This window comes from Argopecten irradians, chromosome 11 (genome assembly GCF_041381155.1).
Source record: "Argopecten irradians isolate NY chromosome 11, Ai_NY, whole genome shotgun sequence".
Lineage (NCBI taxonomy): Eukaryota > Metazoa > Mollusca > Bivalvia > Pectinida > Pectinidae > Argopecten > Argopecten irradians.
The window spans coordinates 27,689,543-27,709,929 of record NC_091144.1 but is presented as its reverse complement, the minus strand read 5'-3'; the positions used below and the strand labels follow the sequence as shown (position 1 = coordinate 27,709,929).

At 35.5% G+C, this 20,387-nt stretch overlaps 1 protein-coding gene across 1 annotated transcript in view; it reads right to left on the bottom strand.

Annotated features, from left to right (window-relative positions):
• Positions 1-3,312: 3,312 nt before the first annotated feature.
• The window catches only part of LOC138335180 (RRP12-like protein), a 38,324-nt gene continuing 21,249 nt past the window's right edge, over positions 3,313-20,387 (bottom strand). Inside the window, exons 14-32 of the mRNA XM_069284153.1 lie at positions 20,062-20,177; positions 18,257-18,368; positions 17,646-17,797; positions 17,366-17,433; positions 16,649-16,742; positions 16,058-16,216; positions 15,284-15,364; positions 14,012-14,129; positions 13,759-13,866; positions 13,311-13,468; positions 9,573-9,664; positions 9,054-9,212; positions 8,041-8,216; positions 7,502-7,606; positions 6,911-6,990; positions 5,814-5,886; positions 5,315-5,403; positions 4,639-4,721; positions 3,313-3,789 (exon numbers count right to left, since the gene is read on the bottom strand). Of these exons, the coding sequence (XP_069140254.1) occupies positions 3,687-3,789; positions 4,639-4,721; positions 5,315-5,403; positions 5,814-5,886; positions 6,911-6,990; positions 7,502-7,606; positions 8,041-8,216; positions 9,054-9,212; positions 9,573-9,664; positions 13,311-13,468; positions 13,759-13,866; positions 14,012-14,129; positions 15,284-15,364; positions 16,058-16,216; positions 16,649-16,742; positions 17,366-17,433; positions 17,646-17,797; positions 18,257-18,368; positions 20,062-20,177 (2,126 nt within the window). The 3' untranslated portion in view covers positions 3,313-3,686. The remainder of the gene's footprint in view (positions 3,790-4,638; positions 4,722-5,314; positions 5,404-5,813; positions 5,887-6,910; positions 6,991-7,501; positions 7,607-8,040; positions 8,217-9,053; positions 9,213-9,572; positions 9,665-13,310; positions 13,469-13,758; positions 13,867-14,011; positions 14,130-15,283; positions 15,365-16,057; positions 16,217-16,648; positions 16,743-17,365; positions 17,434-17,645; positions 17,798-18,256; positions 18,369-20,061; positions 20,178-20,387) is intronic.

The following is a 20,387-nucleotide window of genomic DNA, read 5'->3' as shown; positions in this document are numbered from 1 at the left end:
TGATAGGAAAATGGAAGAATCCACTAATGATACAGGTTTCCATATTCAACGCCAGCCCAATTGAATAATTTGTAATGGTTTAATAGATGGTTTACAGACTTTGGAGGCCATCTCAATTTGTGCTCTTTTCAGAAAGAGTCTGTCCAGAAGATCTTCCAGCTCGTAAATGAAAAAAGCTATCATTCAAGTGACAAAGTTTTAGGCGCAGAAAAGGTTATAAAGCGCTTTGGGCTCTGTAGTCTACACCTGTTTGTGGTCATTAGTAAGGATGAAAAGTGAAATGATGAAATTCAAAAGTACCTGGTATTCATAACAAGACATGATAGAAAGGTTGTCAAGGTTAAGCACATTTACGGTAATTTATTGTTAGGGACCATGGTGCCTAGATGTTAATATGGGTAAAGTCGAATAAAACAGCATATCAGGAAAACAATCTTTATGTTGTTGTTATGAAGTGTGAAAGTTTAAATCTCGTAAGCAAAACTACATGACAGACCAGACAACACCATATTTTTGACTTGCATATGGAAATTGAATCTTAGTTATCTCCCCTTTGTAAATTTGATGTTTAGTGGTGTTTTTATTATTATCATCTTTCAAAAGTACACTTTTAGTAAATTGTAATGTTAATAAATTCAATACCATTTTAGAAATAAGTATTTATGTAGATTTATATCCGATACCCATTACCTAAACATGGCAAAAATATAAATAGGCATTATCATTCTTCACTTTACATCATGTATAATCTATACCAGAGTAAATATTTGAAGTTACCTCCCCTTTTTCAAACATGACTTCATATGCAAATTACGTTTTACCACTTATTGATATTGACAAAATATTATAAATCAAATCTGAACTTTGCAGGGTTAGTGGTAGGGTGGGATACCTCATGCATGACCTCACTCAAGGAAAATACCAAGAAATATTTCCTTACTTAGTCAAAACATTACCAATGTGAATTAGATATTTCAACACATATGTGTGAAATATTTGAAATGTTACATATATAGCACCCTTGTGACTCAGATCCCATGGATAGTCCAATCTTCCTTTCAATTATCAATTAATTGCCACATTTTACAAGCTACCCTTGAACCCACCTGTGTGCAATGGTAGGACTGTCTTGTTGATGACAACGTCCATTGTACCAGGTATGTTGAGATACCTGCATATTCTGACTGCTGTGACTTAATGCTGGAGTAAAGTACTTATCAGAACATTTCCACGTCAAGTATTGGTAATAACTCATTTGCATATTGAGAGAAATTATTTAAAGTTACCTGAAGTCAAGGTTTTTAACAGGGGAGATAACTCTGATACATTCCTGTATACTTATTCCAGTTGAAACAGATGCTGTTCCATGGAAATTAGTCTGAACTATTCGGATGTTATATCAGCTTATTTAATATTGGTCTTGTGAGCCATTCGTCATACTGCCTTCAAATAGTTTTTGGAATATTGTTATACATGTACATCGTTAATGGATTGGATATATTTATTGACCTGCGGTCAACAAACAAGCCTCAAAATCGTTGGATTATGCTTCATTTCAGGTCACAGAAAGTCTGGAAAGATAGTGCATTGTGGTTCAAATACTGTTGAAATGGAAAGGTTGGTGTTGCACTATATTTAGTGAGGCTCTGAAACTCCAAATTCATCATGCTTGGTTCACAAGCTCTAAATTTAGCACAAAAACTCCACTTATGAGATTTTTTTTCCTTTTCTTTTTTCTTTATGACCAATTAAACTATGGATGTCACATCATGTGACTGATCCTATCAGCAAAAGGAAGGAATCTCTCAACCAATAAGAGGAAACCCTCCCCCTTGTGTTAAAGGATCATTATACGACTTTCTGATCACAACTCACATGATTTGTTTCTCATAAAGAGAAATCCTCTAACTAGAGACCCAGAGGGATCTTGGCGCCCACCAAAGACTAATCTATGTCTGACAATTGACAGATGGATCTTTTCTCTACTTTTCAAACTTTAAAATTCAAAATCCAAGATGGCTGCCTGGTGGCCATCTTGTTGACTGATTGGTCCCAAAATGTAGTATGCACAACTAGGGCCCAATGTGACCCTACTAATGTAATTTGAGAATGGTTCCTTCAGTAATTTCTGAGATATTGCGATAACAAACTTTAACCATCAAAATCCAAGATGGCTGCCTGGTGGCCATCTTGTTGACAAATCTGTCCCAAAATGTAATATGCACAACTAGGGCCCAAAGGGAACCTACATATGTAATTTGAGAATGATCTCTTCAGTACTTTCTGATGCATATTGTGATGTCACAATGATAATGATGTCATAATAAGCGATTGAAGTTCACAGTCTACATGACAGCCAACTGCACTTGGTAAGGTTACATAGTGGGACTGCAGTGAAAATGTAGTATTGTAAATGACTTGCCTTGGTGAACTTTTGAAAGTTCCAAGGAGAAATGAAGAAAGAGACCATACAAGCTTTGATGAGACTGTGATATATACATGATGTATGGTTTGTCTGGCCGAAACTATGAATGAGCTCAATATGAAGTTCTATTGATGAGTGTTTAATATCAAAGACCAATGTGTAGTGACCTATTGGCAATAAATGTGTCATTTCAGTGAACCTTCTTTGGGCTAGTAATGATGTTCAAATTACTAAGAGCAAACAAGATTATGTTTGAAATTTCATGCATACATTCACAGGTAATTAACAGGTAGAACGAATATACGTAACCGGCCGGGTACGAATTGGTCCCTATGTGTCGTAGTGGAGCACTGCTTCCGAAAATCACTCGGGCATAGTTTTCTATACTTTTTTTGTAGGTTTCCAATTATTTTATGCATATACATGCCTTTACATATTACTTTTGTCCAAAACAAACATAACTACCATTCTTAATATCTACCGTACCGCTCACAAGACATCAAATTCACAATTTGTGGACTTGCCGCATAAATACCCTTCAGAAAGACCTCCATATGTATTATGTAAAAAAAATAATGCCTCGATGAGAATTTGATATTTTATGTGGTTCAGTTTTATTGCCTAGTAGGTTGGCGATATCAAACAAGTACGATAACATGCCAACAAACATTTTATAATGGTTTGCATAATCATTACTTTGCTCCATTAGCAGTAATAGGCACCAATTGTAGAACTAAAGACGACACCATTTTCTGTCTAAAAGTCTTTTGAGCTACAATATTGCAGCTAATTCACAGGTAGTTGGCCTCGTTGTAAGTGTTAATACATGTGAACTAACTTAATGCACAAGTTAGTAACAAAAATTATAACCATTTACAAAATCCATGGACTTAAATATTTATTTGCAATCATTCTGTACAATTAAAATTTTGAACACATTTTTTTAAATTCATTAATTGTCTATTAACAGCTGTACATAACAATATAAACATTTAAGGAAGGTTTTTCTCCTTACAAAATATATCATTAAGCAAATTGTGCTTAGTTACTTCCCTTCTCAGGTCTTTGAATAATGGTTAATTTGAAAGAAACATCTTTTTATGTCTAATTTTGAAAGAAGAAATAGTAAAGAAATTTTCATCATCATCATCACCACAATCATCACATCATTATTACTTCTTTTAGCTTCTATGTTTACAAAACTTTAATGTTTTCAATACTTTAATTTGATTTCTTCCATTTTTTCTTTGTTCCAATATCCTCATTTCTTGCCCTTTGAACCTTTGCCCTTTGACCCCTTCATTGCCCCTTTTCTAGCTCCTTTCACCAAGTTATTAAATCTTCCTTGCATCTTTGCCTTTTTCCTAAAAAAAAGACAAATAATTAATTTCAATTATCTAATAAAAATCTTGAAAATAGCAAGGTTTAAAGTGAACAGTCGGGCAAGGATGGCTAAAGTCGGTAAAAATGGTGTGAATGTATCCAGTATAATTTCTTATGAAATGGAAAAATAAAATCTCTCGTCAAAATCTGTCTGCGTACGAAGAAATTGATTTAAAGTTTGGGAATTCTACAACGTCCTTCCGGCTCACTATGTCCGTGGTTACATTTCCACGCAGCCTCGCTTTCAATGCTTTCAACTTTTCTTTACTTTAATGGTCAGAACTGGGAAACTAAGCAGAACTTGACCGTCGTATTAATATGTGAGAACTTTTGGAAGGCCAATGAAAGCATTTAGACTGGTTTTCTTTGCCCGACTATTCACTTTAAGCTGTCTGTCATCCATTGATTTAAAGTGATAAGTAAAGTGCGGATCAAATAGGTATAGGCCTACCACAGGCTTTTGGGCCTACATGTATTTGATCCGAGTGACCTTGAAAAGATTGCAAGGTAGTTGGTTTGATACAAAATCACCTGAGTATGATATAAATTTCTAAGCCTTTTACTTATCAATATATTAAAAGATTTTGTTGTGATGGATAAAGAAGGTCAAGGTCATTCATTTGAACAAACTTTAGAACAACTTTAGTTCGCTATAGGTGAGATATCAGGTCTGTTGGCTTTTTGTTTTAAGAAGGTTTAAAAGTGAAAACTTGATCAAAGATGGCCTGATATCATGTAGCATTACCCGAGCTAAAACATTTCCTAATCATACCAAAAAGTACATTTGACAGTATGCCTATAAGAAGCTTGAAGAGAGGAAGAAGCTGTACCTTTTGTTGAGTGACTGGAAGTCCAATGGCACGTAAGCGTAAGGATCTGGTTTCCCCTTCTTCTTCATATCTCCTCCGGCTTTCTGTTATCATAAATAGAGTTTATGGATGTTTTGAACTTAATACCATGGTGATACATAAACATTTAGCATAATATGATAGAAATGTTTTCGTAAGAATAAAAATGTTTTGAGAACCTAAAAAACGACATGGTTAATGTACAATTTACCATCGATTAGTCTCACCTTCCCATGATTGTGACTTCATCTTTTCATGTGAATTTTGTGACGTCACAATCAACGAAGGTGGGACAAATAAAAAGTAAATTGTACTTTACCCACATTATTTTTGGATCTCAAAACTGTTGTATTGCAAAAGTTGTCCATGTGTTGCACATACCGGTACTTACAGGTACATGTAATTCAAAGAAAGTAAATTTTGTTTTAAATTTAAATTCTTCTTATCAATAACTACTGAGTTGATAACCACCAAATTTCACCTGACACATCATTCAAAGTAGTTGTTCTCAAGTGACCAAAATTAACATGTAAAATATCTTCTCAAAATGTTCATTAAGTTTAAATTTCCTCCATATTAGTCTATGAGAGATGATTGTCAGTTTGTAAGATGACATTGTAGTATAATACATACACTTAGAGTTCTAAGAAACACCTACCTTTGATTTATATTCTCCTCCTATTGGCTTATCTGTCTTCATTTTTTTGTCTTCATCCGTCAGATTTCGATGGATACCACGACCGCCAGCTACAATGAAAATACACAAATCAAAAACCCCACAACTTACACTATACATGAATCTAATGTAAAAACAAACAGGAAAGGCTCCATGTATAATCTCTATTTTTTTTCATGTTAATTCTGTCTGATAATTGATGCCATCTCCCTTTTGTTGTGTACTGAAAGATTGGTCCTTAACAAAGTATCCTCAGACCTACATCAAAATACTCATTAATCTTTTTTTCTGTGAGGGCTTTGAGTGCAGTACACTCAAGCTTTTCACTGGATAATAGGAGGAAAATTTGCCCCCTAACAATCTTTGAGACAGGGCCATCCTCTTTGAGAATTGCACCATATTATAACCTCTCATGTAATGGAATGTCTATAATTTATGGAAATACTATTATTATTGTGAGGGGAGTCTCCACTGGTCTTACCTTTGTATCGAGAGGACATCACACTACCGCCGGCCTCTGATCCAATATCCTCGATTTTCCTTTTCTTCGCACGCTGTTAACACACATAAATTTAAAGGTGAACATTTAAAATTACGACTACAGTGACATATCATAAATATTGCAATATTAAAATTTATGTTGTTGACATCTACCCCTGAAAATCCACAAATGAACTCTTCCAGTATTTTAATTAAGAAGAGTTCAAATGTGTCTTCAGGGGTAAATGGGTTAATCACAAATTTTTTGTACCTTGAAGGACAATATTTCAACAGAAAAATAAAAATAGAAATACATATTTCACTTGGTTGATAGCAATAACAAAATTAGTGATGTAAGTAACTAACATTGTTACATTGGTAACATCAGAACACTGTTACATTATTAGCAACAGAACAATATTACCTTGGTAACATCAGATCACTGTTACGTTAGTAGCAACAGAACATTGTTACCTTTGTAACACCAAAACATTGTTACCTTGGTAACACCAGAACACTGTTACCTTTGTAACCTCAGATCACTGTTACCTTTGTAACATCAGATCACTTTTACCTTAGTAGCAAGAGAACATTTTTACCTTGGTAACATCAGAACACTATTACCTTAGTAGCAAGAGAACATTGTTACCTTGGTAACACCAGAACACTGTTACCTTTGTAACATCAGAACACTGTTACCTTTGTAACATCAGATAACTGTTACCTTAGTAGCAGGAGAACATTGTTACCTTGGTAACATCAGAACACTATTACCTTAGTAGCAAGAGAACATTGTTACCTTGGTAACATCAGAACACTATTACCTTAGTAGCAAGAGAACATCGTACCTTGGTAACACCAGAACACTGTTACCTTTGTAACATCAGAACACTGTTACCTTTGTAACATCAGATCACTTTTACCTTAGTAGCAAGAGAACATTTTTACCTTGGTAACATCAGAACACTATTACCTTAGTAGCAAGAGAATATTGTTACCTTGGTAACACCAGAACACTGTTACCTTTGTCACATCAGAACACTGCCACCTTAGTAGCACCAGAACATTGTTACCTTGGTAACACCGGAACACTGTTACCTTAGTAGCACCAGAACCTTTCTCCATTGCCTCCAACAACTCGTCAAGGTCATCTTCATCAGAAATTTTACCTCCAGCTCCTACAGATCAAAATTAATTGTTAACCATTTCAATGTGTCAACAATTTAACATGTGGTGGGTGGGTGTTGGTGTGAAAATTTCACCTGCCAAAGTTTTCTGGTTAAATAAATTTATTGTGGATATCTATAACATTATTGCTGTTCTTGACAATAAATAGTTCTATGTACTTCAAACCCTGTAGCCAAATCAATAAATTGCTTCCAAACTTATCCTCTATGCTTTTCGGCCTCGTAAACCAGGCACCAATTTTATCAACATACATAAACTTTAAGAAACTCCTTAACTTTAATTTTCCATAAAAAAAACATTAACTTTACAGAAATTAAGACTTTTATGCTTTGAAAACTGCTTTGAATTTACTGTCACCAAACTGAACCCACATGTCAAAGAATGGATCCTTGCAGAAGTGTAGATTTTAATACTCACGATGCTTTGCTAAATGCGTGTACTCAGAATTGTATTTGTTATATAAAAGTTGTTAATGAGTGAAACCCAGCATTCTGATTTTACCTTCGTCATCACTCTCCTGTGTAATAATGAGTCGACCGTCTGCTGCCTTCTTAAATCCACCATCTTTGGGTTTTGTCGTCTGCTTCTTTGCAAGTGGCTTGGTTGCTGCAAGGTCAAAATTTTTTCTTTGTCATTTACAAATAATAAGGCATCTAACATGATAACCTAGTCACATGCAGTTCAGAGATTTAATCATAGATACCGGGGATGTTTCAGTAAAATACAAATGCCCTTTGTGGATTTGGGTGTATTTTGTTTAACTACCTGTTACTGTAACAGCCATGGTCATTTATGGATTCACCATGGTCAGGTTTAGGTGGTTGAGTTAAACAGTGCATTTAGAAAAACTCTTGACCTATGGGCAGTACCTGAAAACTACCCCATGTGGGATTCAAAATTAAAACCCTTAGGCGAAGGGCAAATGGGAAAGTGTTGAAACATATTAATTAACCACTTGACCATAGCGGCACTGGACCCGGTGCCCTTGGTTCAAGCCAGTTAAAAAGAAGACCTATGTAAGAACAGTATGTTATACATACCCATGACTTTCTTGGAGGCAGCGGTATCCAGGAAGTCCATGATCTCATCCTCATTGCCTTCCTGTAACCATGCCCCCTTATCTCCCTTGGATGGCTTCTTCTCTCCCTTCTTTTTCTTCTTATTTTCTCTGTCTTCCTCCATCTCTGAGTCAGTATCCTGTAACATCTCCTCAACTCTGAAATGGAAATTCATTTGTAACCTGAACTGGTTGGTACCAGTAAGATACTGAAAAGTTACACCAATACTGGATAATACTTTCTGACTGATTCTCTAAATCTCTACATATACAAGATAGTAATCATGCCTTTGGCTGAATCTCTTAATCTCTACGATTCTATATGCTAAATTACCCTCTACCAATACTAGATAGTACTCGCATCTTTGACCAAATCCTTAAATCTCTAACAATAGCGAACAATAATTGAATTTCTGACCAAATCTCTAAATATCTATCAATTGTGGATATTATATCACACCTCTGACTGAATCTCTATTTCCCAATACTCGATGGTAATCTTGTCTCTGACTGAATCTCTAAATCTCTCCCAATAGCAAATGGTAATCACATTTGTTTTTACAGATTCTCTAAATATCTATACCAATACGGAATGGTAAACGCGTCTCTGGCTGAATCTCTAAATCTCTACCAATACTAGATGGCAATCACACAATATACTGGATGATCCCTTCTGAGTGAATCTCTAAATCACTAACATTACCGGATAGTAATCACGTCTGATGCTTTAGTTTTACATTAATACTTCACAGAACATGTGTCTTCTGTTGTAGTTTTACTGATACCAGACGATATATATAGTGCATTTTTGCGAGTACATGTACTTAATTTCGCGAATTTCACACAGAAAACTTTCACTGTGTTGTTATTTTCGCGATAGATAAAAATTCATACTTGTAACAGCAAAATTTATACAAATACAAAATATTACACGCTGGAGAAATCTTTACACTCAAGCAGCCCTCTCGCGTATATTTCTATCTTAACGTTACTTACGTCTCCGGTTGTGTCCTCAAGTGCTCCTCCATATCACTGTCAGAATCCTCATGACCCTTGTCAGCCTTCTTAGATTTCTTTGCTCTTTCCTGAGTTTTCCGGATGTTCACCAAAATTTTGTGGATGCTTGGTGGTGCCATTCCATATATAGTCTCGTACCTGTACACACATGATAATAGATTAGAAACAACACATGTGTGTTATATAGTCTCGTACCTGTACACACAGGATAATAGATTAGAGACTAGACATGTACGTGTGCTAGACACACCAACCAAAGTATCATTGACCTAGCTAATGCTTGCCTTCATTCCCACTGACCCCAACACATGATCTAGAGATGGACAAAGTGGCCAAATGTCCAACACCGTAACCACTTGGCCATGCACAGAGATCGTCTAATGGGCTAGTTTAGACATGGACATCACTTTAAATCAGCAGCATGGTCAACAAAACTAGTCTCCACAAATATATTTCTCAATCACAAGGTTTAATGAATATTTTAACTATAGATCTTACCCGAACTTTCTGATGAGCTTGGAGTAGATTTCTTTGGCTTTAAATCTAAAATGGTGGCGAGCGTCCTCCTTCATACTCACAAGGTTAGACATCTGTAAGTATACAAATACTGGTTAGTGGTTTAAAGGAGTACTTAGTATCTTAACATTTTCTCTATAATGTTTGCCCTAATTAATCACCTTTTAAAGATGCTCCATGACCAACAGATCATAAACGATACTCATCCTTTGAACAATAATTGGTGTTTACTCATGTACATGTATATATATATATATGTCTAATTAACAAAAAATAATATAAAATAATTTTTTTTATTTTTGGTGCATTTGCAATCAGTACTTCATTCAATATATGGCATAGTCAGGGTTGCCACCCTCCAGAGATGTCAAAGTGGGAGATCCCCCACCAAAGCATTGTCCAAAGTGGGAGATTTTGCGTGGCGTCATTTTATCGACATTTACATGTTTGCACAACAATTAAAATATAACAAAACATCACTAGTTGTCTTCTGTTTATTTATCTTCCAAGCTGGTTTTGTAAGTATTTCAGCGTATTGAACAAATTCTTTAAAAAAATCTCCGCTTAATTAAATCAAGTAAACATGTTTTACAATTATGGATAATGAAGCAATTTTCATAACAACATAAATACTAATTTCAAAAAATAGTTTCAGACCTGTTACAATAATAGATGTAACATAAAAATCTAATCTGAGAGTGAGAGGGAAAAAAAAGTAAAATTTCATTGAAATTTGACCCCTTTTGGCCCCGCCTCTCAGGCCCCTGGGGGGTCAGCCCCATCATTTGTACAATTTTCAGTTAGTAGCCCATAAGGATGCTACCAGTCAAATTTTGTTGAAATCCGACCAGCGGTTATGGAGAAGAAGTCGATTGTTGACGGAACGGACGGACGGACGGACGGACGACGGACGACGACGACGGACGACGGACGACGACGACGACGCCGGACGCCACGGTATGGCATAAGCTCACCTTGGTCCTTCGGACCAGGTGAGCTAAAAAAGTAAAATTTCATTGAAATTTGACTTATTTGAATTTAAAATTTACTATTATCAATATTTTGTCTAAAATTTATACCAAATTCCTGGAAAAATAATCTCCTTCCTATTTTTTTTTAAACGTGTTTATTATTAAAATTCTGGAAATTTATACCAATATCCGGATCCAGCTTTTACAATTACCCAAAGTGGCGACCATCACGATTGCAAAGTTTGTTTGCATTGGATAGTTAGCCTAGGCCTATTAAACATTCAAAATGTGAGTAAATCATTTACAGTTATAGCAGTGTTTGTTTTTGTAATACTAATTATCTACAATACACAACATTCCTTGAAAGGCCAGATGATTGTTTTCCAAGCCACTGGTCGGCTTCCTACGTAACACGACTGTCACGAGTGAATGCGACACCAAGCCAAGCAGGCTGCTAATTAGGGCCGTTGGGGTGTTACATGTAGCCAAGGAGTGTTCACACCTCTTTTGTTTACTTATCTATCAAGCCAGTGCTTGAAAAATCTGGATTTGCTGATATTTTTGGTTGGTGGGAGGAATTATCGTAGAACGTGAGTTTTCGTCACACGTCGCATGAGATAAGTCTTCCTGGGAGAAATTGTTCAATATCGTGAGTTTCCCACTGAGGACGTGAGAGGTGGCAACCCTGCATAGTGCCACGGAATTTTTTCGGAATGCAACAATGCTTTAAAGCAAAAGTAACTTTTTTGACTGAAAAAAATATATTAATTTGTCTGTCTTTGTTTTTGATAGAGAACAAATACCATCTGTCAGCGGTGGAGCGTCTTTAAACGGCCATCAGCATAATGAACTCACATAACACAGCAAACCTATACATGTATATTATCTAACCTCTTTTATACAATGTCGGATTTCATCAATTACCCTGTACATATGCAGATTTCAGACAGTAAATAGATGATAGCAGCCTCACAGCTTTGCGGAGAGGTAAAAATTTACAGATACAGATTTCAAGAAATATTTTGAGATAAACTTTGAAGAAAATTTTGAGGTAAACTTTATGGAAAAATTTGAGGTTAACTTTGAAGAAAAATTTGAGGTAAACTTGGAAGTTGAAGGATATAAAGTAGTTTATAGTTTTTCAATTTTGCGAGTGTAAAAGGAGAAGGTACGTTAAGACTCGAATATGGCCCCAAAATTAATTCTCCAGTAAAGAACAACATATTTTGCCATATAACAGTTGAATACATTTGCTAACACTTAACATCCCGAAAACATCCTGCATGTGCCAATTATGTTCACTATGACGTCATCAACATGCAGTTTCACCCATTTTTCACAAAAATCCTTGAAAAATCATACTTTTTGAGTGGTTTTCTCTAAAAATGAATGTGGCTGCCTTCGTGGAGCAGAAAGAGATTTTCACACGTTGTGTATCGTGTATTTACGCATGTCCATGCAAAATATAAAGTTGCTCCAAGGTGGCAGCCAAATCCATTTCAAGCCTTTTTTAACCTAAAGATGATGAATTTCTAGGAAAATTTGGCGAGAAGAGGAAAACCATCAATTTGATGACGTCATAGGTGGAGCACATCTTGTCCATGATTATAAAAAGTTATGTTTTGATGAATGGCAAGTACGAGATTATTTATTGATGTGAAATTGATGTGGATCAGAGTTAATATTTTTCGGCCTGAAAAATTAAGGCCAAATACTGGTCCTATCATATCTACTCCTTTCGCAAATTTACTGTTTGGAAATAATCTTCACGAATCTCTCTGTAGCCTTTGAAAGTGTTATTCAAGTGTTGTGACAGCTTGTGTGTTATATAGATCCATGATTTCAGAAAATTTGTGTCATACTAAATTTAGCGAATTTGGTGGAATCAAAAATCCTGCAAATATCACCCACTATTCAGTATTTTCTGCTCTATAAAAAGACCTTTAATATGCCAATTTTTTTAGATGTGGAGCCAGGGTTGTACTTACGAGTTTGTTTAGATGTGGAGCCAGGGTTGTACTTACGAGTTTGTTTAGATGTGGAGCCAGGGTTGTACTTACGAGTTTTTTTAGATGTGGAGCCAGGGTTGTACTTATGAGTTTTTTTAGATGTGGAGCCAGGGTTGTACTTGCGAGTTTGTTTAGATGTGGAGCCAGGGTTGTACTTACGAGTTTGTTTAGATGTGGAGCCAGGGTTGTACTTACAAGTTTTTTTTAGATGTGGAGCCAGGGTTGTACTTACAAGTTTTTTTAGATGTGGAGCCAGGGTTGTACTTACAAGTTTTTTTAGATGTGGAGCCAGGGTTGTACTTACGAGTTTGTTTAGATGTGGAGCCAGGGTTGTACTTACAAGTTTTTTTTAGATGTGGAGCCAGGGTTGTACTTACAAGTTTTTTTAGATGTGGAGCCAGGGTTGTACTTACGAGTTTGTTTAGATGTGGAGCCAGGGTTGTACTTACAAGTTTTTTTTAGATGTGGAGCCAGGGTTGTACTTACAAGTTTTTTTAGATGTGGAGCCAGGGTTGTACTTACGAGTTTGTTTAGATGTGGAGCCAGGGTTGTACTTACAAGTTTTTTTTAGATGTGGAGCCAGGGTTGTACTTACAAGTTTTTTTAGATGTGGAGCCAGGGTTGTACTTACAAGTTTTTTTAGATGTGGAGCCAGGGTTGTACTTACGAGTTTGTTTAGATGTGGAGCCAGGGTTGTACTTACGAGTTTTTTTTAGATATGGAGCCAGGGTTGTACTTACAAGTTTTTTTAGATGTGGAGCCAGGGTTGTGTCTTTGTAGGCTGATAGTAGTACTTTGATAAAGCTGAGGGTGGATTTAACAACTTCACGAGCCCGAGACATCAACAGCAGACACGCATTGTCTATTATAGACTCCAGTAGTAGCCCGTCAATATGGTCTGAAAAAGAAAGAGGTTAATATTGGTACAAAGGACGCCAGCTATTCTCATAATGATCATTCAAATAATTGAGTTATTAGCATGAAATTTTGCGGACCCATTTTTTTTCTTTCTTTACTTTTGTGTTTCAACTCAGTGTATTTACATCAATTTTTACACTACCTCCACTTATTCTAAAAATGAAACTAGATTTTTTTTTTTTTTTTTTTTTTGGGGGGGGGGGAGGAATTAAACTCATCTGTCTATAGACCTGATTTTAAGCCACTACAATTGTAAGACTGTACTCTCACCTTTAAACTCATACAGGACACGTGTCAAGGCTAGTAGGGTAGCACTAACCATCTGTGGGGATCCAGCCAGTCCGGCCATCAAGGTCCTAAAGTAGTTATGGACAGCCACTGGATGGAGACATACAAAGACAAATTTTAATTATTTCAGTAAAATTAACACATTAACTCTGATAAACAGTAAATTCATTCATGGATAAAGGCATTTTGAAATTTTATATGATATATAGAACCATACAAAGACTTTAATTCTGACCTTGAGTAGTTGTGTTAGAGTTATCTGCCCATCTGATCTGTGCCTTCCCCATCTCTACCAATAAACCATAGGCCGCTATCCTTGCTCGCTCAGCTAGCTCCTTTGTACACAATATTGCCTGAAAAATTCATGGAAAACGTCAATACTTACCTCTTTATCAAAAACATATTAAAGATACTCCACTGCCAACAGAGCATAAACAATACTCATCAATTAAACAATAATTGGTGTTTAAATGTATATATATATATGTCTAATTAACAGAAAAACTGTTATGAAATAATCTATTTTGATGCATGCACAAGCAATACTTCATTCCATATGCCATTTGTCGGCGATGGAGCATCTTTAAGCTTGATATATTTATACAGTCGAAACTCGTTATCTTGAAATTCAACAGACCCACAAAAATAATTCGACTTATCCGGAGTTCGACTCAAACGTAATGTCATTAGGTTTGATCAGAACGTAGTTTTTAACGGTCAATAGCTTATGACTATTACAGTCGGGTACATGCCTATTACCGTGATCAGCATATTATCTTATTACAAAAAACTTGTATGTTAAAGGCCTGCATATACCGATCGTGATATGTACAGGTAAACCAATTATGCCTCACGACAAACCACAGGTGAATTTCAGTTGTTTGTATACATTTTATATGTACGAAAATGAAATTTTTAATTTGAAATTTTTGACTGAAATTAAATTTGAGTTAGTGACTACTTTTTTCGCTGAATATCCGTTCTAGGGACCAGGAATTTACTTTGAGTCAACCGGAGTTTCGAGTCATCGAAATTCGAGTCATCCGATATTAAAATACATATACAAAGAAGGGAAAAAACAGGACTTCAAAATTTATTCGACTCAACTGGAATTTTGAGTCAAGTGATTTTGAGATAACGATTTTAGACTGTACATATGGTGCAAGCTAGAATTATGTCAGTAAGCCATTCACAAAACTTTATTTTTTTTCTTTTTGTTTTTCAGCTTGGTCATATTTTTATTTTTTTTCATCGCTAAAATTCGGAGACAATTATTTTAGTTTTAATATCAAAAAGTTTCCTTGCTGATCAGCCATTTATTACCATAATAAAGTTTTGACCAACAACATAAAAATAGGTACTGATATCTGACATAAGTAACAGCAATCATGTAGCCATGATTACAAGTTCCAGAAATCAAACACACATTCACACAAAACAGTTCTGCTCTAGGCTAAAGACCATTCTTTACTAAAATTACAGAAATGGTATATCAAAATAGTTTTACCTCTGGTACCACAGCCAGCACAAAGTCCTGTTCAGAATCTCTTAACTGTTGGAATATGTTGATGAGGCAGCGTAATCGAGGCTGAAAAATAACACCAGACAGATTGTTATCTTAATTTGAAATGACGATATTATAAGTACTGGGAATATTGGCAAGAGTAAATCAATTAAACCATTAAAAATGATAAAATATCCAAATACAAAATCTTTCTATTGCAGCACGTTTCAATTGTACATAGTGATACACTCGCCTTCCAGTAAGGGGAACTTCCCTTTAACTCAGTCAAGAGATAATGGACCAGTAAGTCTGGGGTCGCGGGTTCAGCCCAGCTGATGGCACACTACTCTCGCCCACTATTCATTATTATTTAAATGATTTCTGTAGCTAGGATTTAACATTGAAACAACAACAAAATTTCCCTAAAGACTATTATAACCATTGTTTCATGTAAATTTCAGTTTGCAAATTTCCTGAATTACTATATAAGCTACATGTATAATCTATGCAAGCAGATTTTTTTTTTCTTCTTTCTTTTTTTCCATTTTCTCCACATGTATACTATGCAAAATACCACAAAAGTGCTTGAGAAATAAATTCTTAGACATTTTTTTTAATGTACATGTATGTAAATTTTACATGCAGGTTTCTTTGTTTAAGCTTTTGGTATTATGAGTGCTGCATTTGAAATGTACCAGAACTACTTTCAAAGACAAATTTTTCTGTAAATTTCTTGTTGATTTCCTCTGCCATAAAATCCCTGTATATAGGACTTACCGCTTTAGATGAAGGACTAGATGTTGACAGGGAGGACAATAACACCTCCTGTATCTCGGACAGGTTCTCCTGGATAAACTGTCGACTCGTGTCACATCGACAGGCACACAGTTCCTCCAAGTACCGATAACACTTCTTCTGGAGGGACCGGTCTGTGTTCTAAAGTACAGAAATTTTTTTATAAAAATGTCGCATGGGAGATAACTCTTAATTTCTGACCGATCAAGCTGTCCTGATGCAATGTGTTTTGAAGCTAATAAATGACTGAAGCCAAATTAATCAAAAACAATTTGGGTTGATTCTAAACGTTGGTAGACTACTTTCTCACTTTGATACACAAACTTTGGATCTGATATTAGTAGTAAATTTGATAATCTTTTTAATTACCATAATTACATCCTAACAGAAAAAGCACTATAAATGTTTACAGTATAAATGTTTACAAAAGTTAAAAACATAATCAGAGGTCAATAAAGGTCAACAAATGATAGCAAGGGTCAAACAATGACAGAGGTCAAATAATGACAGGGGTCAAACAAACTTAACAGATGTCGATCGTCAGAGGTCAACAAACTATATCCTCAAACCTACCTGTAGGTTTGGTTTACAGTAGTCCAGTAACAACCGTAGTCTGGTCTGGTCCAGGTAAGACACCATCCCTATCATCAGGTCCAGCAAGGCTTGTCTGTAATGTAAGGAGGCAAAGGAGCATGTTTAGGGCCTAATGTGTTAAGGTTAGAGTCCAAGGTACCAGAATTATACAATTACTGTACCACTGAAGACTGTCTTAGCAGCCACCTCTGCATAACATGTATAACAACTGTCTAAGTGTTAAGAGGAGCACTTTCTAGAGGTCCAAAATGGCCAATTTCTCAATGGTAAAAATGGTACTTGGCTATAAAAACAATTTTTTCATTGCACCTAGACAGACTTGACTGTATTCATACTTGTAACATTTAAAGATCATTAATGTTGGTATACCTGATGTATCATCTATGGATTGACAGGGTCATTTGGAGATGGAACATCTGGTATATGTACAGTGATTTTTCTCCTTATATAATACCATTTTTAGTGATGGGTAACTTTCCTAAAACTTCTCTTTTTGCTATTAAAAATTCCCAATTTGTGTCAAAAACCTTTTTCCCCAAAATACCCTGAAAAATTGCTGATGTAATAGCTGATAGCTAGTTCTATGATCAACATACTTGAGGAGGTTGTCCTCTAGCTCAACGTACAGATTTTCCACTAATTATATATCCAATACTTTATATGACTAAGCTAACAATATACCAACAGTAACAATACCTTCTAAAGGAGGTGATGTTTTCTTCAATGAGCTTTTCCAGACATTTATCACAGAAAGAATGCACAAGCTGAAAAAAACATGATTTTAAAATATTACACCTGGTCTCTAAATTATAACTTATGGCAAAGAAGCAGGGTTCTAATCATCTAACTTTAATAACACTCCTTTCATAACAAAAGGTGTATCAGCTTTTTGAAGAAATATTCCTTACCTGGTAATCAACTATTGATAGCAACATTTCTTACCAGAGAATTAGCTATTTATAGTAACATTCCTTACCTGAGAATCAGCTATTTGTAGGTAACACTTTGTAGTTTCTAAGACCGCCAATCTCGTCGGATCTTTTTCTTTCTCCGGATCGACAGTAAACAGGTTAAATAAGATAGGAAGGAAGTTCTTGGCAAATTTTGACACAGCAGCTTTACACAGCTCTGAAAGACAAAATGGCATTCTTATCTTTTAGTTTTTCAAAGATCTAATGATGAATTTTTAAAGTCTCCAAGCTAACTTTTATAAGCATGCTTGGCAAAACTTAAATATTCAATACCATGCCCAATATCACACAAAGATGTTTTTATAGAGAAGGGTGAAATTTGGTTATGCCATGCATCTTAGCGACATCTATATATACTGCCATTACAGAATGTGCAAATGGTTGTGGTAGATAAAGCATGGAGTTCCCAGAGATAAAATCATTGACCTACTGTCAGTATCTGGCAAATTGCTACCCAATGACCTTGAACTTACTCTCATGAGATGAAATAGCCATAGCAGTCCTTAAATATATAAATCACACCAGTAAATATTTTTCTAATTCCAGTTCAATATGAATATTCATGGATGACTGTGATTAAAATGTATTTAAAGGCAATGAAAACAGGAAAGCTTACCATCCTCTTTACTCTGATTTATAAGTTTACGTAGCGATGACATCACCTCCATTCTCAGTTCAGGCCAATCACTAATGGCTGTACCTAGGACCTTGGCGATGGTTTTAAATGACTGGAAAAGAACAAAAACATCACAAGACATGAACATGCAGATATACATTGCCATTTTTTACTTTAATTAGATTCTGCTGAGTTAGACAATGCTTATTTCAAAATTAATATTCAACCCATTCCAGGACTTTCCATTAAGGGCTGTTCCAGCAAAACATATATGGTAGGGGGGGGGAAGGCACTTTGAAATTGGGAGACCCACCAATAGAAGGGATTTTCAATTTTGTTGACCCCCACACATATCTAATTTTTTGTGAACAAGACCATGGCATAGAAGCCATTTAATTTTTTATTTTGCTGCGTCATCTTTTTGGATTTACATACTTTGATTTCTAGCATCACTGAAGTATATGGTGCAATTGTTGAATGTGCTACATCTATTACTAAATTTGTATAAGGTATAATCCTCGTAGAACCAGCGGAAAATCTAGTTACTAAAGATACAAAAGTATTTCTCAAACGCACTGCAAGAATAGTCATCTGGACATTCACACTTCAGCTTATGAACTGTCACTTTTTCCTCAACTTAATACCAGTGAATTTAAATAAAGATCTGTTATTTTGCCAAAACTAATCCATTGTTTCTCTGTATCATTGTCAAGTTTGAATGAATACAATATGTTTTAGATAAATATTCTGTCATTATTATATCAAAACACTTAGAAAATAAAATAATTGTTTTTTATTGAAGATGAACAACACATTAAATATTGTCAGAAATAAACATTTTTCTCAACAGTTATTTTTGTAGTCAGGATGACTGACAGCATTATAAAACACAAATTTTGCATTTTATTTCAAAAATGCTTCAGATAGACCCACCCTCAGAAGTAATTTTATTGAAACGCCACCCTGGCACAGAAGGGATTTTATTTTGAACCCACCATGGCACATACTATTTTTTAAAGTGCCTTCCCTGGGTGCCATATATGTTTTGCTGGAACAGCCCTAAAGATATCAAATAAGGTTTTGTTGTATCTATAAAAACAGATGGATTTCCAAAATATTGTATAATACAAAATATTTGTAGGGTAAATTTTGTTGTTGTTTTCATGGTTTCTGTTGAATCAAAAACATAAAACAATGATTTGCTTCCTACATTATTGGAACTACTGTCTCATAGGCCAACCAGAAATTTTCTACCCACGGAGTACTCTGAAAGTGCCAAACAAGAAAAGAAAGTTGACAGAAATATTTCATGTCATACAGAATAATGTCTGAAAGCTTATCTATTCTATAGTGGCATATTACAAAGGAATCTGCTATTGTTTAACTAATGAGTATTACTGCTATAAGTCACAATTGCAAGGGCAGAAAACTCCAGATCAGCAAAACTAGTGTCAATCTTTCTGAGAAGTATGACTTAAAGCTCACAAACCTACCCGTACAACCAGACAACTCTTTATATGCTATACAGAACACAAGAGGATTCAGTCAATCTTTTTGGTTTGATTAGTTTAATGTCCTTTTAACAGCCAGGGTCATTTAAGGATGCGCCAGGTTTGTTGGTGGAGGGAAGTCGGAGTACCCGGAGAAAAACCACCGACCAGCGGTCAGTACCTGGCAACTGCCCCACATGGGATTCGAACTCGCGACCCAGAGGTGGAGGGCATATGGTAATATGTCGGTACATCTTAACCACTCGGCCCCATTCAGTCAATCAATGATTACCATATAAAATGGGTGATGTTTACCTGTGACAGATCTGTAGGTTTGGTACAGAAACCCGGTAACATGGACCAGATCTGTCGGTGTAGAGCCTCGTACGATTTCTTCACCACCACACTGTCTCCAGCATTGTCTTCTAGAGCTGTTCAAATCAAGTTATAAAACGGTGAAAATCTACAATTCTTATATAGGTATCAGTCTTTATTAAAGGTATATTAACGTAATTTTCTTAATTTAACCATTTAAGAATTTGTTTTCTTTTGCAATGAAAACTAAGATATATCCTTTAATATGAACAAGAGACCAATGAGCCTTCACGGTCATCCAAGAGGCCAATGGGCCTTCACGGTCA